We start from the raw sequence: 27,507 nt of genomic DNA on the forward strand, positions 1-27,507 counted from the left end.
AATGATAAAGGGGATGGGACGACTTCCCTATGAGGAAAGGCTAAAGCGGCTAGGGCTCTTCAGCTTGGAGAAAAGGCGACTGAGGGGAGATATGATAGAGGTCTATAAAATAATGAGTGGAGTTGAACGTGTAGATGTGAAGCGTCTGTTCACACTTTCCAAAAATACTAGGACTAGGGGGCATGCGATGAAGCTACAATGTAGTAAAACGAATCGGAGAACATTTTTCTTCACTCAACGTGTAATTAAACTCTGGAATTCATTGTCAGAGAATGTGGTAAAGGCAGTTAGCTTAGCGGAGTTTTAAAAAGATTTGGATGGCTTCCTAAAGGAAAAGTCCATAGACCTGTGGAAAATCCACTATTTCTGGGATAAGCAGTATAAAATGTTTTGTACTTTTTGGGATCTTGCCAGGTATTTGTGATCTAGATTGGCTACTGTTAGAAACAGGATGCTGGGCTTGATGGACCTTTGGTCTTTCCCAGTATGGCAATACTTATGTACTTATGCTGGGCTACCGCAGCAGCCTGGCTGTACTTCTCACCCCCAGCATTCTGTCATATCCGGTGCTACAAACGTTTTTTTATTTTTGTAGCACCATGGTGTACCTGGCGGTAATTGGGCAGTGCCGTGTGCTGTCTGGTTACTGCCAGGTTAGCACGGGAGCCCCTACTGCCACCTCAGTGGGTGGCGGTAAGTACTCCCTCCCCCCACAAAATGGCCGTGCGGCAAGTGCTTTACTTGCTGCAATGGCCATTTCTTGAAGAAAAAAAAGTCTACCCTTTTACCAGCTGTGCTAAAAGGGGGCCTCGGCACACGTCAAAAGCACACACTGACAACCCAGGCCCCCGTTTGCCGCAGCTTGGTAAAAGGGACCCATAAATAGAAATAAAACAGAACAAAAAAAAGAAAATAAGATAATACCTTTTTTATTGGACTAACAGTACATTTTTAAATTAGCTTTCGATGGTAACTTCTTCTTTGGGTCAGAAATGGAAATATCAGAACATATAAATGAAAAATAAAAGCATTCCAATGGCAGTTTCATGGGGAAAAGTAGGAGTAGGGGTGGGGGTGGGGAGAGACAGGGAGAAATGGATGGGAGATCAGAGGGTATCAAAGCAGTATTATTTTTATAGTTTATAATGTGATAGGAAACCCCGATCTTTGTTAAGTCCTGTTTGGTGGGTGTCAAAATATTTTATCATTTTAACTTCAAAGGTTTTTAATTCCTGGATTGTCTTAAAATTTCCTTTTGGTATTCTCGCTAAGCGAATGGGTGACGGTAATGTCTCAGACCCAAAATGGACGCACGCCAATTTTCATTTTGCGGCACATCCATTTTCGGCCAAAAAAAAAAAGCATTTTTTACAGGTGCGCTGAAAAATGGATCTGCGTGTGTGCAAAACATGTGCACAGGCCATTTTTCAGCGCACCTTAATAAAAGGACCCCTATGAGACCAAGACTATATAAGTTGAGAAACGCTGTGAAAACAAATCGCAACAAAATACAAAAGTGAAAAAAGTGTGGATAAAAACACCTTGAATTGATGCACAAATCACAACTTCACCTTTGCTTCTCCCAAACTACAACCCCAGGAATGCCTACATGTAGCTCACATAAAAGTTAATGTTTATGTGTATTAAAATATAATATGCCATCTTTCTTCAGAGAAAATAAGGTCGATTACAATAGAAAGTTCAGAGAAAGGAACTCCATTATTAAAGGGAAAGGGAAGAGGAAAAGGAAAAGAAACGGGGGGGGGGGGGGGGGGGGGTTATTCTTGATACCAGGGGGGATATGACGCACATCAAGACACAGGTACTTATGGTAGATCATATCAGGGGGTTAAGGTGGGAGGGAAGGAGATTTTCTTTTTTTTTTGGGGGGGGGGGGGGGAGGGGAATTAGTTTCCTTGTAAGATAAAGGAGAAGATTGTAATATATGTGAGGGGAGGAGCAGTCTAATAGTTAATGAACTATATGAGTGGAGGAGTAGCCTAGTGGTTAGTATAGCAGGCTTTGATCCTGGTATAATTGGGGTTCAATTCCCACTGCAGCTCCTTGTGACTCTGTGCAAGTCACTTAACCCTTTGTTGCCCCAGGTATAAAATAAGCACCTGTACATATGTAAGTCACTTTGGGGCCCTTTTACTAATCCGCATAAGCATCTACGCGCACCCAATGCACGCCAAAATGGAGTTACTGTACGACTACCGTGTGGCTCTTACTGTAATTTGATTTTTGCTGCACGGCCAAAAATTAATTTTTATTTTCTGATGCACGTATCGGACGCACGCCAAGTGGCATTTGGCGCATGTAGGTCATTACCACCCAGTTACCGTGTGAGACTTTACCGCTAGGTCAACGGCTGACGGTAAGGTTGCAGACCCAAAATGGACGTGCGTCAATTTTGATTTTGCCGCACATCCATTTTTGGCAAAAATTTTAAAAAGGCCTTTTTTTTTTACAGGTGCACTGAAAAATGGATCGGCGCGCACCCAAAACCCACGCCTGCACTACCGCAAGCCATTTTTCAGCGCACCTTAGTAAAAGGACTCCTTTGATTGTAACCACAGAAAGGCAGTATATCAAGTCCCATCCCCTTTCCCCTTTGAATTGGCTGTGAATTTGGAACTGTTAATCTTAATAATTGTGGTTCTTGTTTTACTAAATACAAATTAAAACATTTATAGTTAAAAAAAAAAGAAAAGGAAAAGAAACGAGGACAGTAATAATTAGAGAAATAACCAAGTAGTCAGGACAGTTATTTTCACACACTTTATTCTGGTACACCAGGAAACCAATCAAATTCACCGCAGCTAAGAAGCTGCATAAGAATCTGAGACAGAGCTTAATGGGATCTTCGCTGCTGCTTTAGAGAAACCAGGACACACGTTCGAAGGGCTGTCTGATACAGGAACATTCCTTTCATGTGCCTCAGGTTTTGATTTATTTATTCGTTTCTTATCCGCCTATAATCTAAATGGAGTACAATATCACATTCATAACTCATAAAACAAACATTAAAACAACAATGTTGAAAACCTTGCTTCGTAGCTGTAACCTCACACTGAGGCAGACAAAATGTAACTGGTTCTGGTACTGGGGTTCAATTTCCCTCTCTGTTCAAGCAAGGACTCCTGGACAAAGATTCCTTCCCCTCTGTGTTTAACACATTCTTTCCATTCCACCCAAGCAAAATGACTTTCCTTACATACATAGTAACATAGTAACATAGTAGATGACGGCAGAAAAAGACCTGCATGGTCCATCCAGTCTGCCCAACAAGACAAACCCACACGCGCCACTCCCCGTGTACACCCCACCCCGACCTGCATCTGCCACCCCCAGGGCACAGACCGCATAAGTCTGCCCAGCGCTATCCCTGCCTCCCAACCACTGGCTCTGGGACAGCAACATCCTCGCCTCCCAAGCACCAGCCCCGCCCCCCCCCCCCGGCTCCGCCACCCAACCCCAGCCAAGCCCCTGAGGATCCACTCCCTCGGAACAGGACTCCCCTATGTTCATCCCACGCATGTTTGAACTCCGCCACCGCCTGGCAACCTGTAGCCTCCATCAAGCCCAATATCTGAACAAGGAATTCAGTCCACATGAGAAGATGGTGGTTCCACAAAAGCTATATTTAACATCTTAAGGAGTCAACAGCAAATTTGTAACCACATACTTCCACAGCAGTTTAACCTGACAGCAGTTAAGTAATTTATAGCAGCAAAACAGATCCCTTAGCATAAAGGAATGTGCTAGCTGGATAAAGTTTCACTCTGTCCTGGGGACACCTCCAAAACTGCTTCTTTTTTATACTGGTAAAATTAGTGTCAGCAAAAAGGTGTGCATTAAAATGTACTTACTTGGGTCGATGCAGAAAGCTTGAGTTAGAGCCATGTGCTAAGGGCTCAATACAGTTTTTGCTCATCAGTGCTGTAAACTAATGGCATGCAAATTACTGCCACTTTATGCAGTGTGTGATGTCAGAAAAGCCAGCACATACCGCCGTGGTAGTATGCAGCTGTTTGCCGCACTGAAGAGCGAAATGTCTCCCTTCCTGTCAGAAAAAAAAAAAAACAAACACAAAAAACAGAAGTATCCCCCTAACTACAAACCACAAATCAGCCCTCTCCTGAAATCGCTTCACTGGCTCCCTATCCGTTTCCATATACAATTCAAGCTCATCTTATTGACCTATAAGTGCATTCACTCTGCAGCCCCTCACTACCTCTCCACCCTCATCTCTCCCTGCACTCCTTCCCTAGAACTCCGTTCACTAGGCAAATCTCTCCTAGTTGCACCCTTCTCCTCCATCGATAACTCCAGACTCCGCTCCTTCTATCTCACCGCACCTTATGCCTGGAATAGGCTTCCTGAGCCATTACTTCTAGCTCCATCTCTGGCTGCCTTCAAATCCGGGCTAAAGGCCTACCTGTTTGATGCTGCTTTCGACTCCTGACTTGTAACTTTTATCTTATCCTTGTGTCCTTCTGTCTGTCCTTCCCTTATCCTTATTGATCCTGTCTGTTTGTCCTGATTTAGATTGTAAGCTCTTTTGAGCAGGGACTGTCTTTCTTCATGTTCAATTGTAAAGCGCTGCGTACGACTGGTAGCGCTATAGAAGTGATTTGTAGTAACTACAAACCACGCAGTGTACAAAAAAAGTAGAAGGGGTAGGCCAGATGTATATCCAAACAGCATGTTTATTCAAACGTAAAATCCAAAGACTCGATGGGTCACTCCTCTCCCCCCAAACTCCCGGTAATTGAGTAGACTCCCCCAATCCCCTGGTTCAGAGAGGTCTAGCGCAGATAGCATGTAAACGTAGTCAAGCTCATGTAAATGAGGTAATTTTGTATTCCTCCCCAATGCTCAGAAAAGAGCACCAGAAACAAAACTGCCTTTCCACTACAAAAATTAATGCCAAGTCAGAGCAGGTGTTAAGGTGTTGGAAGAAAGGATTTCTCATGATTCTCATGCTTCTTTCTGCAAATTCTGCTGGTTTTGATTGCTTTTGGAAGCAGAAGAAAGCCCACGCAAGCCCTTAAGTGCTGGTCATGAGAAACAGCGCCTTCCAGAACGTGCCTATATTTGCATCTCATTAGCGTTGAGCATTCGGGTGTTGTTCTGCACTTTCTGGTGGTATTTTTACAGTGCTGTTCAGAAGAGCACCAGAGTTTTGAGCATCATGGCCTGAAAGACTACAGTTCATTTTCTGCATGCCCGTTGCATTTAATGGGAAGTCTCTGGAAGATTTTTCACGTTACATAGAGATACTCCTGGACTCCATTTTCTTTAAAAAAGGAAGCCACACAAAGTGTGGAGGTGCACTTAATCCCCACGAAACAATACAGGAAGAAAAAAAGAGAAGAGTGGGGGAAGATAGGCCCTTTCCAATCAATAAGGGTACAGGGGCATAGCCAGACAACAGATTTTAGGTGGGCCTAGACAAGAAGTGGGTGGGCACCAAGTGTTCTCCCTCCCCCCAACCACCACCAAAAAAATATCTCAGCTGGCGGGAAAATGCTTCTTTCTACCTTGACAGTCTGCAGCAGGCATGCGCGGAAAACTGAGAATGTGCAGATGCTGGTATCGTATAGTGTTTTCATTACCATCAGGGGGAAGTCTTCAGCTGGCTGAGCTTGGGATCCCCACCAGCTACCAATAAACGTGTGCTACTGTTGGATGGGCCTGAGCCCTAAATGGGTGGGCCCCGGCCCACCCAGGCCCACCTGTGGCTACGCCACTGATAAGGAAGACGTATATTTGAAGAAGGTATAATGTTTATTATAACAGGTCGACTCAACACAGCCGTGTTTCGGCGACGTAGTGCCTTCTTCAGGAGTCTTCCGACAGAGTAGTGACACGTCCAAACGTCACTACGGCCTCGCTTGCTGTCTGCATTTCTGTCACTACTCTGAAAGAGAAGGAACTGAATGTTCTTCAAAAATTTTTTTCTTGGAGTATTAAACACTCAAGTACTGGATATACTGTTCTCTTTTTTTCTTCCTCCATTTTCTTTAGACAGTACATTTTCACACATAATCAAATTTCACCGCAACAAGTCTCCTTGTAGACCTGAAACTCTCAAACTCCACAAATTTCAAACGAGCCAGCTCTATGTATGTTGTTTGTTACATTTGTACCCTGCGCTTTCCCACTCATGGCAGGCTCAATGCGGCTTACATGGGGCAATGGAGGGTTAAGTGACTTGCCCAGAGTCACAAGGAGCTGCCTGTGCCTGAAGTGGGAATCAAACTCCGTTCCTCAGTTCCCCAGGACCAACGTCCACCACGCTAACCACTAGGCCACTCCTCCACTGTTGCTACTATTTGAGATTCTACATGGAATGTTGCTATTCCACTAGCAACATTCCATGTAGAAGTCGGCCCTTGCAGATCACCAATGTGGCCGCGCAGGCTTCTGCTTCTGTGAGTCTGACGTCCTGCACGTACGTGCAGGACGTCAGACTCACAGAAACAGAAGCCTGCGCAGCCTTCTACATGGAATGTTGCTAGTGGAATAGCAACATTCCATGTAGAATCTCCAATAGTAGCAACATTCCATGTAGAGTCTCAAAGAGTAGCAACATTCCATGTAGAATCTCCAATAGTAGCAACATTCCATGTAGAACCTCCAATAGTATCTATTTTATTTTTGTTTCATTTGTACCCTGCGCTTTCCCACTCATGGCAGGCTCAATGCGGCTTACATGGGGCAATGGAGGGTTAAGTGACTTGCCCAGAGTCACAAGGAGCTGCCTGTGCCTGAAGTGGGAATCAAACTCCGTTCCTCAGTTCCCCAGGACCAACGTCCACCACCCTAACCACTAGGCCACTCCTCCACTGTTGCTACTATTTGAGATTCTACATGGAATGTTGCTATTCCACTAGCAACATTCCATGTAGAAGTCGGCCCTTGCAGATCACCAATGTGGCCGCGCAGGCTTCTGCTTCTGTGAGTCTGACGTCCTGCACGTACGTGCAGGACGTCAGACTCACAGAAACAGAAGCCTGCGCAGCCTTCTACATGGAATGTTGCTAGTGGAATAGCAACATTCCATGTAGAATCTCCAATAGTAGCAACATTCCATGTAGAGTCTCAAAGAGTAGCAACATTCCATGTAGAATCTCCAATAGTAGCAACATTCCATGTAGAACCTCCAATAGTATCTATTTTATTTTTGTTTCATTTGTACCCTGCGCTTTCCCACTCATGGCAGGCTCAATGCGGCTTACATGGGGCAATGGAGGGTTAAGTGACTTGCCCAGAGTCACAAGGAGCTGCCTGTGCCTGAAGGGGGAATTGAACTCAGTTCCTCAGGACCAAAGTCCACCACCCTAACAGTACTCATTGATTATAATAAAAGTGCAAGTCAAAAATCAGCATCCAGTATCTTCACCTGAAAAACAGTACATAAAACTCACTGTCTCACCTGCAGATTCTCCACTTGACTCTTTTTCATCTTTGCTAGATAGAAAAATTCAAACTTACTTTTGTTTAGCTGCTCTTGCAGGTTGCTTTTCTCTGTTTTTCCGCTTGGCCTTGCTTTAGGAGAAACATCTTCCTTTTCTGTAATATTTATTATTTACTAGTGGAACCATGCCCGTTTCCTCAACAATGAAACAGGCCCTAGGAATGCTGTCATGTAAGCTTTTTTTTCCTCTCTCCCATGCCCTCCCCTCCATGTCCAGCAATTCTTCCCTCCCCTCCATGTCCAGCGATTCTCCTCTTCCCTGCCCTCCCATCCATGTCCCGCAATTCTCTCCTCTACTGTCCTCCCATCCCATCCATGTCCATCAATTCTCCTCTGCCCTGCCCTCCCCTTCCCTTCCTCCCTCCCTCCCTCCCCTTGATATCCCGCGATTCTCTCCTCCCCTCAATTTGTACCTGAACATTCTCTGGCTGGCTGGCGCTGGCTTCTGTTCCGTTCGTAACATCCCTCCTGACGTCAGCTCGCCTCCAGCATTCCCTCTCACTGTTCCGCCCTCTGACGTCATTACGTCTTGACGCGAGGGCGGGACAGTGAGGGGGAATGGAACGCTGGAGGCTGGCTGACGTCAGGAGATGTTATGAACCCAGGCAGCCAGGAGATGTTACCAACCCAGGCAGCCAGACATGGAACGTTGGAGGTGCAAATTATTATATAGGATTTATTTTACACATTTCTAGACCGCTTAAATCAAAGCGGTTTAGAAAAAACATGCAAAGCAAAATACAGACAACATCAACAATATAATCAATAAAATACAAGGAAAGCATATACTACCATTGATGTCTCATATGAATTCATTTATATTTGTCAAAATCAAGATTTTATTTAGTTCTTGCAGAAAGGATGTTTGTAACTATTTTAAGGATTTCTCATAATTGAGGATGAAAATTAAGGGGCCCTTTTACTAAGGCACGTAGGTGCCTATGCGTGTCCAATTTGGAACTACCGCCTGGCTACCATGAACCCCAAGCAGTAATTCCATTTTTTACGCGCATTCGATACGCGCATTCGAAAATATTTCTTCATTTTCTACCACGTGGCACTAACCGGGTTGTACTCGGCAGTGTATGCGCACTGATGATTACCAGCCAGTTAACGCATGAGACCTTACTGCTAAGTCAATGGGTGGTGGTAAGGACTCAGGCCCAAAATGGACGCGCACCAATTTTTTAATTTTGCCGCATGTCCATTTTTGGCCAAAAAAGGCCTTTTTTTGCAGGTGCGCTGAAAAATGGACTTGTGCGTGTCCAATACACACGTCTACACCAGCGCAGACCATTTTTCAGTGCACCTTAGTAAAAGGACCCCTAAAAGCTTCTATTATTTTCCAACCCAATGGAAAGTGGGAAAGAAATTATTCATAAGAGGGTAAAAATGACAGTCCATCTGTATATCAATGGGCAAATGAACTCTCTGCAAATTCAGTGGAGTGGGACCAAATTTGGTACAAGGGGAAAAGAAAACCTCAAAGAATACAGTACATTGAGTTTGAAAATGGGGGCGGATTGGACTTGGGGGTTCCTGAGAAATAAAGGTCCCTCCTAAATTGTCACAGCATATTTCTATGGGAGAAGCTGTTCCAGTTCATGTAGCACAGAAACAGTGATACGCTGAAACATAGTGATTAGGAAATTGCTTTTTTTTTTCAAACTATTTCTCTATTCTCCCAATAACAGATGCATACACAGTCAACATAGTTACACTGGCATTCATATTCGGCAAAACAAAATATGAAAGTGCTAAGCCCCTACGAGAAAAACTACACCGGCTCCCACTCAAAGAACGCATCACTTTCAAAATTTGCTCCCTAGTTCACAAAATCATTCATGGAGATGCACCAGACTACATGTCAGACCTGTTAGACTTACCACCCAGGAATGCCAAAAGATCATCCCGCACATTCCTTGATCTGCACTTCCCTAACTGCAAAGGTCTAAAATACAAATTAATGCACGCATCAAACTTCACCTACTTAAGCACACAGTTATGGAACGCACTGCCGCGCAACTTAAAAATGATCTACGAACTAACGAACTTCCGCAAACTACTGAAGACCCATCTCTTTAACAAGGCTTACCACAAAGATCAACCAATGTGAATATACACAACTCCTCCACACATAGTTAGAAATGTCTTATAATATTTGCTTGTTATACTACTATCATGTCTTATCATTATCATGTTGCCAAAAAGTTTCTGTAACACTAAATGTCTATTTTCTATTATATTTCCACTACCCATGATGTATTGTAAGCCACATTGAGCCTGCAAATAGGTGGGAAAATGTGGGATACAAATGCAATAAATAAATAAAGACAGAAAGAAAACACAAACATAGGCGCTCAGTTTAAGAGGCTTGGGGAGGCTAATCCTCCCCAGAACCTGAGGGACCAATTCAAGCAAACTTCACCCTACTACCTTTTAGCCTTCTTTGTGCCAGATGGGGAACTGTGGTACCCTGCCAATGCTGCATATGCACACAATAGCATCCCAGCCAACTCCATTGATAATTTATGTGACACCTCGGTTTGTCAGTGTTCCCTCCTGGAGTACCTTTCATTCTAGTGGCAGACTTCCAGAGTACAGGCACGAGCACTTGATATAATTGCATCTCCTTTTCTGCAGCTTCCTAAGGATAGCACAGGAAGACCAACTGCATGAGAGTGGGCAGAGCAAGAGTGGATGGATAGATTGCTATAGGAAAGGAAAGATGGGTTGATGTGGATGGATCCCTTGAAGGAAAATTGCTCCTAAGGAGAACTGCTTTTCAGCCCTCAAACTCCTCTACCGTGACTGCTAGCAAGGAACTTGGGGATTGTAATGGAACATGAGGGAGGGAGAGGGGGGATTGAGGATTTAGGATTAAAAAAAAGCCTTGGTGGGTTCTTGAGTGGGGTAGTAAATGGGTAAAGAAAGATACAATAGAGGGGGAAAGAAGCCTGGGCAGGAGAGATCAGGGAATTGGAAATGGGTACAGGGAGATTCAGCGGGCACTGGGGATTGACAGTGAGAGTAAGAACTTGGGGATGATGGGGAGAAAAGTGGCCTGGGCAGAGGAAAGTGGGGCTCAGGGACTGGTTAAGGGGTAAGTAATGCTGGGAACTGAGTGAGGATTGGGGAGCAAGACAGGAAAAGTTACCATGGAGGAAAGAATGGGAGCATCAATGAGGACAGAGAGAGAGGACTTGATGAGAGCGCTGATAAAAAAAAAAGTGGTAAAAAAACCCCAAAACTGCTCCAGCGTGATTGAAAAACTAAAATATCCAGACAATAAAGGTAAAAAGGGAATTTAATTTCCAGTTTATTTATTTATTTCCAATTTTTAAACCACCTTTCTCAAATAGGCTACAAAACAGTTTACAGCAAGAAAAGAAAGGGTTTTGAACTTTGCTTATGGCTAAAGAGTGCTGGGAATTATCCTTCCCTCTCTGTCATCCTTAGTCATGGCCAGCTGGTGCTTTCTCTGCTGGTGTTAACACCTTACTGCATGGGCAGGGATGGTGATACAATTCTCCCCAAATCTATTGTTCACATTTCCAGCCTTGATCCGCTTGAAAGACTTAAATATATGATATCAGCTTTGAAAATGTGGATCTTATGTTTGCATTTTGCATAGCATAAGAGGAAATGTTTTCTGTTTCTCTAGTGTCTGGCTTCTTGGGGTTTCCACTTCATAATTTCTGGTGGTTCTGCATTAGGTGATGGTCTGTCTCTGTGTTCTACATGTGTAACCAACTTCAGGGTTTCTTCTAGAATGTGGTGTTTTGCAGGGTTTTCTGTTAATTCCAAAGTACTTTCTGGTACAGAGTTTGAGCGGCTGTTATTGCAGTGACTCCAGAATTTGTATGTTATGAAGGTATTTGTATTTATTTAGATTTTACTCACACCTTTTTCAGTAGTAGCTCAAGGTGAGTTGCATTCAGGTACTCTGGATATTTCTCTGTCCCAGGAGGGCTCACAATCTAAGTTTGTACCTGAGGCAAAGGAGGGTAAGTGACTTGCCCAAGATCACAAGGAACAGCAACAGGATTTGAACCCGGCCACCTCTGGTGCTCTAACCACTAGGCCACTCCTCCACTCAGCAACATTCCATGTTGAATCGTCAATATTTATTTAGATTTTGCTCCCACCTTTTCCAGTAGTAGCTCAAGGTGAGTTGCATTCAGGTACACTGGATATTTCTCTGTCCCAGGAGGGCTCACAATCTAAGTTTGTACCTGAGGCAATGGAGGGTTAAGTGACTTGCCCAAGATCACAAGGAGCAGCAGTGGGACTTGAACCAGCCACCCCTGGACCGCAAGACCGGTGCTCTAACCACCAGGCCACTCCTCCATGTCTTGGTGGAATTCTTTCCAATCCTGTGCATATGTGTGTTTGTGTGTATCGATGTGGAGAGAGAGTGTGTGTATACATGTCTAGGTGGGACTGTGGCTGTGGTAAGAACTTGTGCTTATGACAAGGGATTCGATCCAGTGGGGGGGCTTCTTGGGGGTGGTGTCTTCTGGCGAGGAGTGTGTGGGGGCATAGAGCCAACTTTTCAAAATGATTGGGGGTCCTGATTTTTTTTTACAGGTGGTGCATTCCCCCCTCCCCCCTCATCCTCCTCCCCTACCCTCCCCTACCCTCCCTCTCCCCCTCCCTGTCCCCCCTCCCTCATCCCCCATCCACCTCTCTCCGAGTTCCAGGTCCCCCCTCCCTCCCAGTTCCAGTCCCTCCCAGTTCCAGGCCCCCTCCCTCCCTCCCTCCCTCTGAGTTCCAGGGTCCCCCCTCCCTCCCTCCCAGTTCCAGTCCCTCTGAGTTCCAGGGTCCCCCCTCCCTCTGAGTTCCAGGTTCCCCCTCCCTCCCTCCCAGTTCCAGGGTCCACCCTCCCAGGTCCAGGGTTCCCCCTCCCTCCCTCCCTTCGAGTTCCAGGCCCCCTCCATCCGAATTTTAGGGCGGCAGCAGCGATAAAAAGCATGCAGGCTGGGCTCGGTGCTTAGTTGTTTTCCCTTCTCTCTCAGCTCTGGCCCCGCCCTTGAGGAAACAGGAAATGAGGGCGAGACAGAGCTGAGAGAGAGAGAGAGAAGGGAAAACAACTAAGCACCGAGCCCAGCCTACATGCTTTTTATTGCTGCTGCCACCCTAACCCCGACGAGGTAAGATAGATGACTTTTAAAATTTGGAAGGAGGGGGCCTGGAACTCGAAAGGAGGAGGGAGGGAACGAACTTCTGGTGGGTGAAATATTGGGGGTGCTCGAGCACCCACAGCACCCACGGAGTCAGCGCCTATGTGTGTGGGTACTGGTGGAGGGGAGCAGAAGGGAGGAACAGCCATTGCCACGGCTTCATGTTTTGTGGAAGGCTGAGGCTACTGAACTGCTGGTAGTGTGGCTTTTGAGGTGGAGTTAAGTGCAACTGTGCTATTGGTATTCATAGAGCAGCACAGGGGGGGGGGGGGGGGGTCCAAAGTACAGAACAAAGTCCAAATAGCAAAAAAAAGCACCATCTCTGTTACTAATATATGTGCAAGGGAGAGCGTTTGTTCTCTGCACATTTCATCATTTTGATACTGTTACACGTTTAAACCCTGACGCAGGCGCTGTGCGCCGAAACATGGCCCGTGTCGAGTCATTTTATGGAAGGTTTATGTTCAAGCCATACGATTAAAGGAACCGTGTCCCTTTTTTGAAGGCTCTTGGTGCTTTGTATTCATGACAGCTAATGTGTGGTACTGACCTGTTCTCTAGCTGTCAGAGCTTGACACTCCTTTGCTCCACCCATGTCACACCTACAAACTGCTCCTACCCATGTTAAGCAGCTAGCATGGCTTTTTTACCGCATTGGCTGGTTTTAATGCATGGTAGCTGTTAGCGTGGGCCCACACTAATATCTACTGCATGGTAAAACTCACGCTTGCTGCTTAATGGAGCTTAGTAAAAAAGCACCTTAGTGATTCAGATATATATCTTGTTTTCTTTCTTGTAAATTCTACTATGAAAGCTAGTGAATGAACTACGTAGTTTTTGTAATTGTTGCAATGTACTGTGACACCTACTGATTGAATCATGTGGTTGCTATTGAAAGAGAAAGACGCCCATATTTCGACCCAAATCGGGAGATGGGCGTCTTTCTCCCATGGGCACCCAAATCGGTATAATCGAAAGCCGATTTTGGGCGTCTTCAATTGCAATCTGTCGTGGAAATGGGCAAAGTTGACGGGGGCGTGTTGGAGGCGTGGTGAAGGCAGGACTGGGGCATGTTTATCGGCCAAGGAGAGATGGGTGTCCTCAGCCGATAATCGAAAAAAGAAAGGCGGTTTTAGCGCGAATTTGGGTCACTTTTTTGGACCCTTTTTTTTCACGAACAAGTCCCAAAAAAGTGCCCTAAATGACCAGATGACCACCGGAGGGAACCGGGGATGACCACCCCTGACTCCCCCAGTGGTCACTAACCCCCTCCCACCAAAAAAAAAAACAACTTTAACAACTTTTTTTCCCAGCCTGTATGCCAGCCTCAAATGCCATACCCAGCTCCATCACAGCAGTATGCAGGTCCCTGGAGCAGTTGTTAGTGGGTGCAGTGGACGTCAGCCAGGTGGACCCAGGCCCATCCCCCCCTACCTGTTACACTTCTGGAGGTAAATGGGAGCCCTCCAAACCGCTCCCAAAACCCACTGTACCCACATTTAGGTGCCCCCCTTCAGCCATAAGTGCTATGGTAATGGTGTAGAGTTGTGGGCAGTGGGTTTTGGGGGTTTTTGGGGGCTCAGCACCCAAGGGAAGGGAGCTATGGACTTGGGAGGTATTTTACTTTTTTTAAAATTGTTACAAGTGCCTCCTAGGGTGCCCGGTTGGTGTCCTGGCATGTGAGAGGGACCAGTGCACTACGAATACTGGCCCCCTCCCACGACCAAATGCCTTGGATTTGTTCGTTTTTGAGCTGGGAGCCTTCGGTTTCCATTATCGTTGAAAAACAAAACCACCCAGCTCAAATCCGCGCAAATCCGATGCATTTGCCCGGCACAAACCGTATTATCGAAAAAAAAGATGGACGCCCATTTTTTTTTCAAAAATACGATCTGTCCCGCCCCTTCACGTACCTGTTCTCGGAGATAGACGTCTATGGAGATGGGCGTTCGCGTTCGATTATGCCCCTCCACGTGTACTGCCACCCAGTGATTGGAAAGACACAGTAATACCTGTTGCTTGGAACAGTTATTGCCTGGGTTTATCTGCCAAAGCCATGCTTTTTTTTTGTTTCAGGTTTAGCTATATTTTCACACTTGATTTCATTTTATTTTTCATTGAGTATGTTTAGGAAATTGAGGGCTATTAAGAAGAATTTTGAGGAAACAGCATATAGGTTAGTTGTTCAGACACTTATAATCTCATATGTTGACTATTGTAATGTGGTTTACATAGGATGTACGAAAGCACTTATTCCAGAGATTGCAGATGATACAGAATGGTGCAGTATGACTCATTTTTGGAGCTTGTTGTTCTGATAGACCTTCTCCTTTACTTTTGAAGCTCCATTGGTTGCCGATAGATACAAGGGTTAAATTTAAATTATGGTCAAGTTCCATTTTAAGTTGTCAATGGGTAGACAGTCTTATGTTTTAGGAAATCAAATGCAACTATCTATGAATGCAGTCAAGCGATATGTTTTTTTAATTTCATCATTTTCATATCAAGCTCCTTCTACTGTATTTGAAATTTATTGCCAATTTCTTTATGATCTGAGTTTAATTGCTTCTTATTTAGAAAGGGTTTAAAGACATTTTTGTTTCAACAATTTACGTCTGTGAAATGTCTCTTATGATAGACTATTGCTATTGTTTATTTTCTGTTTATTTTGACATCTGGTTAGAAGGTTTACTGCTATTGTGATCTGCACAGAAATCGATAGGAAAATAAGGAATATAAGTCATGTAATGTAAATAGAGCGTTTGGGCACTGATCTATTTAAATCATGGCTTCCCTTCCCTCCTCTCCCTCATTGCTCCAGGTCAGAAATACACATAGAAAAATACAAATACACACAGACTCAGATATAGAGGGGAATTTTCGATATGATGTTCAAGTTTGACTTTGGACATTTTGCTCAAAATGTCCGAAATCTGAAAAGAAAAATGTCTATCTTTTCTTTTTTTTTTTTTTGTCCAGAAGTACTGTTTTGAACAAGGTTTTGTGATTTGGACGTTTTGTTTTTTGGTCCATTTAAAAGAAAAAAATGTCCAAGTGCAAAACGCACAAAATCAAGCCATTTTGGTCACTCTTCTTTGAAACATTTCTAATTCTGCTATATCTTTTTTTGAGATATGGCGACCAGAACTTCCATGCAACAAAGAGAGGGAACCAAGTACAGAAAAAGACCAAGCAAAAAAAAACAGCACAAAGGGCCTTTAAAAACAAAAGGGAACACAGTTCTTTCATTAAAATATCCTTTAATAATAGACTTTGATTGAAGAGAGACCCGACACGGGCCGTATTTCGGTGCTACCGCACCTGTGTCAGGGGTCAAACCAATGACAAAGGAGGCTTCAACAAACTAATTTCAAAAGGCTGAGTCTGTTCAAAGGTTGGTGATATGTTCCTTCAAATGGAACGCAGTACAAAGTACTGTTTGTGTGCGTGCGCTTTGTACTGCGTTCCATTTGAAGGAACATATCCTTCTCTGCTCATATCCAGCAGATTGCCAAGACCTGTCGTTTCTTTCTTTACAACATCCGTAAAATCCGCCCCTTTCTTTCCGAGCACTCTACCAAAACCCTAATCCACACCCTTGTCACCTCTCGTTTAGACTACTGCAATCTGCTTTTTGCTGGCCTCCCACTTAGTCACCTCTCCCCTCTCCAGTCGGTTCAAAACTCTGCTGCCCGTCTCATCTTCCGCCAGGGTCGCTCTACTCATACTACCCCTCTCCTCAAGACCCTTCACTGGCTCCCTATCCGTTTTCGCATCCTGTTCAAACTTCTTCTACTAACCTATAAATGTACTCACTCTGCTGCTCCCCAGTATCTCTCCACACTCGTCCTTACACCCCTTCCCGTGCACTCCGCTCCATGGATAAATCCTTCTTATCTGTTCCCTTCTCCACTACTGCCAACTCCAGACTTCGCGCCTTCTGTCTCGCTGCACCCTACGCCTGGAATAAACTTCCTGAGCCCCTACGTCTTGCCCCATCCTTGGCCACCTTTAAATCTAGACTGAAAGCCCACCTCTTTAACATTGCTTTTGACTCGTAACCACTTGTAACCACTCGCCTCCACCTACCCTCCTCTCTTCCTTCCCGTTCACATTAATTGATTTGATTTGCTTACTTTATTTATTTTTTGTCTATTAGATTGTAAGCTCTTTGAGCAGGGACTGTCTTTCTTCTATGTTTGTGCAGCGCTGCGTATGCCTTGTAGCGCTATAGAAATGCTAAATAGTAGTAGTAGTAGTAGTAGTAGTTTTATAAAATGTGGCACATACACATTTAAGTGCTGGCTGACTTCAAATTTTTAACATTTTTTAAAAAATTTTATATGGGCTGGCACCAGGATGTTTAGGTCATTTTGCATGTGTTTATGTTCCCAGGAGGCAGGGCTTTTTTTGAGGGGGTACTGAGTACCAGCACCTTTTCTATTGTCTGCTAAAATTGACCCATGGTCCCCAAGTTTTAATGAAAGAGTTCAGGCTCTACACACAAATTCTGCCTGGCAATAGATTCTGTGAGTGGTTGCAAGGGGCCTGGCTATTGTGGGATGGGTCCCTCATTGATCACCCCACACCTGAAGGGTGGCCTGGCTTTTGAGTACCGGCACCTTTTTCGGTAGAAAAAATGCACTGCCAGGAGAGAATATAAGATCTGAATTAGAATTGAGACTAGTGATACCAGGACCTTCAGAGCTTTGATTACAAAAAACTGGATGTAACACTATTATAGGCCAGGGACCTACACTATGGAACTTATTGTCTAGATCATTGAGGATAATTTCTTCTTATAAAAATTTTAGACGAAAATTGAAAATGTAGCTTTTTCGTAAATCTCTGCTAAGTGCATGATTATTGTATGAGATGATTTTAGATGTATTTTTACTGATGATTTTGTGTGCTTTGTAATGTGTATGTTTTGCTTGGTTGTAATCTGCCTTGAGCTGGAAGTTTAAAGCGGAATATAAAAGCTCATATTAAATTAAATTAAACGCACATTGTGAAATTGTTGCCTACATGTATAGATGCCAGTGTTTACATGTGTAAAGCCTTGAGCGATGCTGCTCTTTTTCTTAATGCGTAGGTTTCTAAAACTGATGCTCTGGTTCTATGGCCCAGCAAGTATGTGTGCACTCCTGCACATCCTTATATGTATTTTACAAAAGCAGCGGCGTAGCAAGGGCGGGGCGGTGGGGCGGTTCGCCCCAGGTGCACGCTGCTGGAGGGTGCAGAGAGCAGCCGTGCACCTGTCAGCTCCGCTGGTTCCCTGCTCCCTCTGCCCCGGAACAGGTTACTTCCGGTTCCGGGGCAGAGGGAGCAGGGAGCCAGTGGAGCCGACAGGCGCGCGGCTGCTCTCTGCACCTTCCAGCAGCCAAGAATGCACCTGGGGGGGGGGGGCTTGATGCGCCGGGGAGGGGAGTGTCGTTGCGCCAGAGGGTGTGTGTCATGCTGCACCCTGGGGAGATGGACGCTGCTGCACCCGGGGGGGCGGGGGGGGGGGGGGGTGCGTAGCGACGATCCACCCCAGGTGGCAGCCGACCTAGGATCACCACTGTACAAAAGGCTCTATGCTCAGCAGAGCCTTTCATAAAATACTGGGCAAATCCGAACTTTCTGATCCAGATGTTCCATTTTCTACTGTGGGCACCTTTAGGGGCCTTTTCACCAAGCTGCAGTAAAAAGGGCCCTGAGCTAGGAGCAGCATGTTTTCTGCCATGTGCCGAGGCCCCTTTTACTGCAGCGGGTAAAAAAGGCGAAAAAGAAATGGCCATGTGGTAAGGCCGCACTTGCTGTGCAGACATTTCGGGGGGGGGGGGGGGGGGGGGGGGAGTGGCTTTTACCACCACCCATTGAGGTGGCAGTGATGGCTCTCACGCTAACCCAACAGTAAAAATATGGATTTCTGTAGTGCAGGAAATGGGGTGGAATTACTGATGGGCTGCTGCGGTAGTTCCGGAATGGCGTGCGGCAAGCCTATTGCCGTGTGCCAAGCCTTTAGTAAAAGGGCCCCTTAATGCAGGACCCTAGAGTCTCTACACAATCATGAATCTCTTATTTATTTATTAACCGCCTTTATGAAGAGATTCACCCAAGGCAGTGTACAGCATTGCTGTCTCCCACCAATCCTTGCAACCCCCTCCCTGAAATCACGAATGCCTTTTCCCTGACAGTCCTCCTATTTGAGTCCCAAATTGTAGCACTCCCATTGACTCTCCCCTACTGAGCATGACTCCTTTGGACAATCTGTGTAGGACTTCTCACCTCAGAGCTCTCTGGTATGTCTGAGGCTGAGTATGAGGATGAATAGAACGTGTGTCTCTCGTAAATCTATGTAAGCACAGAAGAACACTGATCTTCACACACTCGAAAGTACACTGGAAACAACGAAAATGACTAGAAAATAAGTGTCCAAATTTTATTATATAACTGTACAGCTATACAATAAAATCTGGACATCTTCGCTGTTTCCAGTGTTTTCTCATAAATCTGCCACAGAGCAGACACTCCAGATAGATTAGAATGAAAGATGGTTTCTTAAAGTTGGAAGATTGGTCAAGTGTTTTCAGACTGCGCATAAGAAAAATAGATGCAAATTAATGCCTTTGGAGTGTAGAAATTCAAGGGCTACATATTAATTGCAGGCTACATATAATTTGGCACTCATCAGAGAGGAAACAAACCTAGGGGCCATCATTTTTAAGGATTAGTTTCATCATAATACAATCCAAGTGATACCACTTATGTACTAATAGAGGGGACTCAATCACGATAACCAGAGAGGTTAATTATGTGAGGGATCCAATTCACAAAACAAAAGTATTCAGATTCATCCTGGGAAAATAAAACGATAAACATCAGGTCCAGATAAAACAGACAACTTAATTTGTTTAAAAAATCATGGTCACTATTAAGGTTAACACTTGTAATTTTGTTAACGGCATAACAGGAGTAAAATAACCAAGAATAAACAAATACAATAAATGAGGTAAACTTGAAAACAGTAATCTGAAACCTAGTAATAGAACCTGTTCAACGAGACTTACTACAAAGGTCCTTCATAACTGAACTGACACCAAAACCTGAACAAGTTATCTATGATCTCTTACTATCTGTTTAATATATATAGAGGGGCATAATCGAACGCGGACGCCTATCTCCATGGGCATCTATGTCCGAAAACGGGTACGTGAAGAGGCGGGACAGACTGTGTTTTCGAAAAAAATGGACGTTTCTCAGCTGGGCGTTTGTTTTTTTTAGCGATAATGGAAACTAAAAACGCCCAGCTCAAAAACGTCCTAATCTGAGCCATTTGGTCATGGGAGGGGCCACGATTCGTAGTACACTCGCCCCCTGATGTGCCAGGACACCAACTGGGCACCCTAGGTCAGTGCGGTGGACTTCAGGAAAAGCTCCCACATGCATAGCTCCCTTACCACGGGTGCTGAGCCCCCAACCCCCCTCCCCCAAAACCCACTACCACAAATGTTCAACACTACCATTGCTCTTAGGGGTGAATGGGGCACCTACATATGGGTACAGTGGGTTTTGCAGACCTCCCATTTACCAGCACAAGTGTTACAGGTGTGGGGGGATGGACCTGGGTCCGCCTGGCTGAAGTGCACTGCGGTACCCACTAAAAGTGCTCCAGGGACCTGCATACACGCAGGCCTCTAGGACTTGTTGCTGCTATATAACATTGGCACACCAGTTGACACCTGAAGACTAATCTCTCCGAAAACGTCCTTTATTGGAATAAGCACGCTTACTCACAGTTAACTGCAGATCAGAGGTTGTGCCCCACTGGCAACGAGTCTCCCTGGTACTGAGATGAGCAATAGGTCAGAGCTGGCAGAATGGTGTACAATGCCCTCTTTCAGCCACATTCTGTAATGTGGCTAACACGTGAAAGGGATCTAAAACTGGCTTACAAAAATGGCCACTACCTCATGGACTACCGGAAACAAAACAGGGCACACTCTGACCCAGTAAGCAGGGGAAAAAGCACCATGGGAGTAGAGCCTACCAACTACCAACATCGTGAGCATTTGCCAGAAGCTAGTGGAATCACGGAGCCCAATACCCTACACCCACCACAATACATTGCTGATGTGACTCTGCAGTGCGCATAACAGAAAAGGTGTCACACTCACCCGAGAGCCACATCAGAACCAGGGAAAGGCTGTCACAGGATAGAATACATTCTGCTGTCATGGAGGTGGGTACGGCATTTGAGGCTGGCATACAGGCTGGAAAAAAAGTTTTTAAAGTGGGGGTTTTTTGGTGGTAGGGGGTTAGTGACCACTGGGAGAGTCCGGGGAGGTCATCCCCGATTCCCTCCAGTGGTCATTTGGTCAGTTGGGGCACTTTTTTGGACCTATTCGTGAAAAAAAGGGTCCAAAAAAAGTGACCCCAAATCGCGTTAAAAACGCCTTTTTTTCGATTATCAGCTAAAGACGCCCATCTCTCCTCGGCCGATAACCATGCCCCAGTTCCGCCTTCACCACGCCTCCAACACGCCCCCGTCAACTTTACCTGGGCAAGGGCATTACAGGGTAAAGAGGAACAGGGAAGGAGGAGGGCAAATGAGTAACGGTTAGGGGCCAAAGGCAGTAGTGAAAAGGTGAGCTTTCAACATAGATTTAAAAACAGGTAGAGATGGAGCTAGACGTATGGGTTCAGGAAGACGGTTCCAGGCATAAGGTGCCGCAAGATAAAAGGAACGAAGTCTGGAGTTACATATTACCCTAGTTCTCTTACACCTGAAATGATTTATATACCGTTTATTTCTAATTTATTTTATATTTCTCTACTTTAAATGCAATAATATTCTGTGTCTCTCCTTTCGGTAATGGCGCTTGCTATTACGGCATAATGTAAGCCACATTGAGCCTGCAAAGAGGTGGGAAAATGCGGGATACAAATGCAATAAATAAATAAATAAATACATAATGTTCTGTTTTCTTGAGTAACTTTAGCAACATCTGAAAACTGATGTGTATGTTGTATATGTGTATTGTTATCCCCCTAGTTAATAGGTGGGCTATAAAATGAAAAACAAATAAACCTAACTTCACAGTTCAAAAACAACAAATTTCTTTGCTTAAAGAAGAGTGGAAGGAGTCACTCTGTATTTGAATCCAAATCCAATCTACAGTCAGAGTAGCTGGTATAAGGCGGCCTGTTTCCAGCTGTCTAGAAACAGCTGCACAGATTGCAGCTGTCGATCCTGCTCCTTCTTGGTAGTAAGTACAGTAATACACGCTGGAGACGGGAATGTCACAGATTACATCATCTCATTGTATTCCCCGAAAGTTCAAATGTACTTTGAGGCAATAGATTATACTTAACTGGTAAACTTAAATTTCCTTCACCTTGCCATGAACATTTTCAACAGTCTTTCATATTGCCAAATTTAAAATTTCATGGGCTATAGAATTATTTAGGATTTCGTGGCATTGTCCTGAAATTATATGTTCAGTCTGTTTAGAAATGGGATTAGCAATACCAGCAGTAGCATCTGTAATGGGATTTGATTTACCATCTTTCTGTGGTTACAATCAAATGAGTGAATTTAAATTATAAGTGTATTTACTGTGCCTCTGATTATGGTGGGAGCAAAGTCTACTGGGTAAGCTTGGAGATCAAGGTTGTGTTAAGCTCTGTTGTAGCAGTACAAATTCTTGCTTTATGAAATCATTTCTAGTTTTTTCTGTGAGTGAATGGCCCATGATAGGTTCCCAAATAGCTTCGAAGTTAAATTCCTTATAAGGCTCCAAGGCAGGTGAGTGAAAACCAGAATAGCAACCTTCACCCACAAAGATTAAACATGGGGTGTGAAGACACTGAGGTGCCAATTCTGCAAGTCTAGTAGAATACCATCGCTCCCCCTTGTCTCTATTGCAGAGAAGGCACTTTTGATCCTTCCTGGGTCTCCAGTGCTCCTTGAAGGCTTTTCACTGAGCCTGCAATGATGGTGTCCTCTTCAACTACTCCTGGTGACCCATCAGTCCTAGGTACCTGAACATACTTTGCGGTACAGTTAGAGGAATCTGTGTCTTTGGGCTGAAAGAGATACCAGAAGACACTATCAGCATATGGCCCCAGTGTTTGTGTTTATTAGTCACTTGTTATACTGCCCTTCAAAGTACAAGAACAATTAGAAAAAGGAAATGAACTACAATGAATAGCTAGGATAGGAGAAACAGATAAAATACAGAAAAGGACATTTAAAATTCTAAAACAATCACATCACATCTGTCCGCTCGTACTAGTGCAACCATTATCCCATCCCCATGGCACTTGGAAAAGTGCAATGTGAAAAGATGGTTTTCAGAGATGACTGAAATTTAGAGAATGCTAGTTCACCATGAATTGAGATTGATAAAGCATTCCATAATGAAGAGGAGAAAAAAAGAATACATTACATCTAGTGGAGGCAAATTGTGTGTGAAAAACAGAAGGAATGGAAAAACAATTAATTGTCAATGACTGTAAGGATTGCAAGGGAATTCTAAGATGAAATAATAGAGGCCAGTCAGGCACATGATGGGTTAAAGTTAGTCATTTGTGTTGGATTCTGAATTTGATCAGAAGCCTAGGATGCTGATGAAAAAGTGGGGTAACCCGGTCAAATTGATTTACACAGGTCAAGAGATATGTGGAGGGGCATAATCGAACAGGGATGACCATCTCTAACAGCACTCATCTCTAAGGACGTCCCAGCGAAGGGGCGGGCAAACCCGTATTATCGAAACAAGATGGGCGTCCATCTTTCGTTTCGATAATATGGTCGGGGACGCCCAAATCTCAACATTTAGGTCAACCTTAGAGATGGTCAACCTAAATGTTGAGATGGGCGGCCCCAGTTTTCGGCCATAATGGAAACCGAGGACGCCCATCTCAAAAACGACCAAATCCAAGCCATTTAGTCGTGGGAGGAGCCAGTATTCGTAGTACACTGGTCCCCCTCACATGCCAGGACACCAACCGGGCACCCTAGGGGGCACTGCAGTGGACTTCACAAATTGCTCCCAGGTGCATAGCTCCCTTACCTTCGGTGCTGAGCCCCCCAACCCCCCCAAAACCCACTTCCCACAACTGTACGCCACTACCATAGCCCTAAGGGGTGAAGAGGGGCACCTGCATGTGGGTACTGTGGGTTTTGGGTGGGTTTTGAAGGGCTCACATTTACCAGCACAAGTGTAACAGGTGGGGGGGGGGGATGGGCCTGGGTCCGCCTGCCTGAAGTGCACTGCACCCACTAAAACTGCTCCAGGGACCTGCATACTGCTGTCATGGAGCTGGGTATGACATTTGAGGCTGGCAAAGAGACTGGGGAAATTTTTTTTAAATTTATTTTTAGGCTGGGAGGGGGTTGGTGACCACTGGGGGAGTAAGGGGAGGTCATCCCCGATTCCCTCCGGTGGTCATCTGGTCAGTTTGGGCACCTTTTTTCCTTATTTGTAAAAAAAAAAAAAAAAAAAACCAAGTCCGGGTGAAAACGTCCAAGTGTTCGTCATGGACGTCCTTGCTTTTTTCGATTATGGGTCAAAGACGCCCAAGTCTTGACTTTGCTACGCCTCTGATACACCCCCTTGAAATTTGGATGTTCTTGCTACGGACTGCAGTTGGAGACATCTAAAATCAGGTTTCGATTATACCGATTTGGACGTCTCTCGGAGATGGACGTCTATCTTCCAATTTATGCCAAAAAGATGGACGTCCTTCTCGTTCAAAAATGAACCTGTTAGTTTTCTTCAGAAATGACTGTTTACTATGCCATAATTGGGTAATTGTAGTAACATTGCTCCCAATATCCTAGCAAATTGCTTTACTAGAAATACTTTACCACATGTACTATTTTATGTGTTGTTATGTGTCATTGTTTGATTATGTAACATGCATTGAGTATGGGTTTTTTACCGATAGAAAAGCGTGATCCAGATATCACAATAAATTAAAATCTAAACCAGATACTATATAGTAAATTTGTAAAGTTCTATAATTATAACATATGTTAGATGAGAGAGAATTATAAGTTCTCCTGTGGCAGAATATATTGTTATACACATTAGATTTTGGTGAACACAGTTTGAGGGACGAGTATCTCATATCATTGAACAGATAAGAAAAGAAGGAAGTAGGATCAAAGTCAGTTGAAATTCCCTTAACAATAGTTTACTGTCTCTAGGCTTAGAAAGGTCTTACATTTTTGGTGCGGAACTTCCTGTCCATATCTTGACAATCATTATCTGTTTGTTTTTAGGTGCCCCTTTTCAAAGGTCTCAGCATGCTCATGCTACCTCCTGCCGTCACTTCCACTTGAGCCCTCAGCCTCAGATCCCTGCCGATTTTCCGGTCCCTCACCCCGTCCAGTCACAGCAGGGACTGAATCCTCACATGTCATCAGCCCACCAGCATAATGGCCCACTGCACCAGCCCCTGCCACCTCTGCCAGCGCTGCAGTTCCAGGATGTGACAGGACCCTCCTTCCTACCTCAGGCCCTACACCAGCAATACCTCCTCCAGCAACATCTTCTTGATGCTCAGCACCGCAGGCTTATGCCACATCCCAGGTGAGCCATCAAGAGATTTCTGTAAGTAAAAATGACATTTTCTGCCTCTTTCTTAACGTTTCCCTTAAAGAAGTGGCCTAGTCTATATATGCCCTGCAAAGGATTCATCACCATCAAGATCCAGAAAACCAGGGGAGGGGGGGAGACACGAGTCATATAAAATATCGTCCCAATTTCCTTTTAGATTGTAAGCTCTTTGAGCAGGGACTGTCCTTCTATGTTTAAATTGTACAGCGCTGCGTAACCCTAGTAGCGCTTTAGAAATGTTAGTTAGTTAGTTAGTTAGTTACTTACATTTTTTTTCAAAACCTAATGTATATATAGTGCAGAGTGGAATTTTAGAAAGAACATCTAACTCAGAATATGAACATTTAAGTTTGTTCATCAGATATGGAGGTCCGTTTGTCATGTACTTTAGAACAGAATCTGTTGACATACAGCCTGTTGTAATACATGAGAAAAGAATGTACAAATGCTGGTGACGTCCAGCATGAACATCCATTTTATAAACTGAGGGGTCCTTTTACCAAGTTACGGTAAAAATGGGTCTGCGTCAGCGGGGGGGGGGGGGGGGGGGGGGGTGTTGCTGCATGCTGCAGCTCTTTTTACCACAGCGGGTGAAAAAGGCTGAAAATAGCCATGGCCGTGTAATAAGATTGCTCTTACCATGTGGCCCTGTGGTGGTGGTGGGGGAGCATTTACTGCAACCCACTGAGGTGGCAGTAAGGGTTCCCATGCTGACCCTGCGGTAACCAGGTAGCATGCGGCACTGCTCGATTAGCGCCGGGTGACAGTCACACAAAAAAATATGGGCCTATTTTCCCTAGCACGGGAAATGGTGCACACTGGGGCTGGAATTGCAACCGGCACCCATGTTGGGCCAGCGGTAGCTGCAGATTAATGTGTGGTAAGTCCACGTTGGGCATACCACCACTTTGTAAAAGGGCCCCTGAAACATCCAAACTACGAACAGGACATAACAAGGGACTTGGACGACTGTGTGGCAGCATAGGAATGTCAGCATAGGAAAGCGAATAGAATGTTGGGTATTATTAGGAAAGGTATGGAAAACAGGTGTGAGGATGTTATAATGCCGTTGTATCGCTCCATGGTGCGACCGCACCTTGAGTATTGTGTTCAATTCTGGTCGCCGCATCTCAAGAAAGATATAGTAGAATTGGAAAAGGTGCGGCGAAGGGCGACTAAAATGATAGCGGGGATGGGACGACTTCCCTATGAAGAAAGACTAAGGAGGCTAGGGCTATTCAGCTTGGAGAAGAGACGGCTGAGGGGAGACATGATAGAGGTATATAAAATAATGAGTGGAGTGGAACAGGTGGATGTGAAGCGTCTGTTCACGCTTTCCAAAAATACTAGGACTAGGGGGCATGCGATTAAACTACAGTGTAGTAAATTTAAAACAAATCGGAGAAAATGTTTCTTCACCCAACGTGTAATTAAACTCTGGAATTCATTGCCGGAAAATGAGGTGAAAGCGGTTAGCTTAGCAGAGTTTAAAAAGGGGTTGGACGGTTTCCTAAAGGACAAGTCCATAAACCGCTACTAAACGGACTTGGAAAAATCCAAAATCCCAGGAATAACATGTATAGAATGTTTGTACATTTGGGAAGCTTGCCAGGTGCCCTTGGCCTGGATTGGCCGCTGTCATGGACAAGATGCTGGGCTCGATGGACCCTTGGTCTTTTCCCAGTATGGCATTACTTATGTACTTATGTACTTATTATAAAATAGTCATACAGACATCCACATGACAAAGTAGCCTAATGATTAGAGCAGCTAGCTAAGAACAAGAGCAGAGATTCAGAGGCTGCAGGCTCAAATTTGACTATAGCTCTTTATAATTTTCTTTTCTTTTATGTTTTATACTGTGAGCCCTCCAGAGAGACAGAAAAATATCTGCTGTGGCTTCCCTTACTCCCTCCAGTGGAGAACTGCTCAATTGGAGCACTTTTCTGTAACGTGGATGTGCCAAGTACTAGGTCTAAATAAGGACACCCATCTTTTGGCCCTCCCTAGTCCTTCCCAAAACATGCTCAGACCACACCCCTTTGTCACATGGACATCTAAAGGCTGGTTTTTAGATGTCCGAAACAGGAGTAGAGCTTCTAAAATAACCATCATAGGTAAGGTAAGTATAGTATATACATTAGAAAGAGGGCCTGTCATATACAATGGTGGGATTATTAAGACAACTATATCCTTCATACGTTATAATCATAGGTTCTTAGTC

General features: G+C 44.6%; 1 protein-coding gene across 1 annotated transcript in view; it reads left to right on the forward strand.

Moving 5' to 3' along the window:
- Positions 1-27,507, forward strand: part of RNF165 (ring finger protein 165) — a 255,801-nt gene that overhangs the window by 149,583 nt on the left and 78,711 nt on the right. Inside the window, exon 2 of the mRNA XM_030192908.1 lies at positions 24,947-25,256. Coding sequence (XP_030048768.1) covers positions 24,947-25,256 — 310 coding nt within the window. The remainder of the gene's footprint in view (positions 1-24,946; positions 25,257-27,507) is intronic.

Source organism: Microcaecilia unicolor, chromosome 2 (assembly GCF_901765095.1).
Source record: "Microcaecilia unicolor chromosome 2, aMicUni1.1, whole genome shotgun sequence".
Classification (NCBI taxonomy): Eukaryota; Metazoa; Chordata; class Amphibia; order Gymnophiona; family Siphonopidae; genus Microcaecilia; species Microcaecilia unicolor.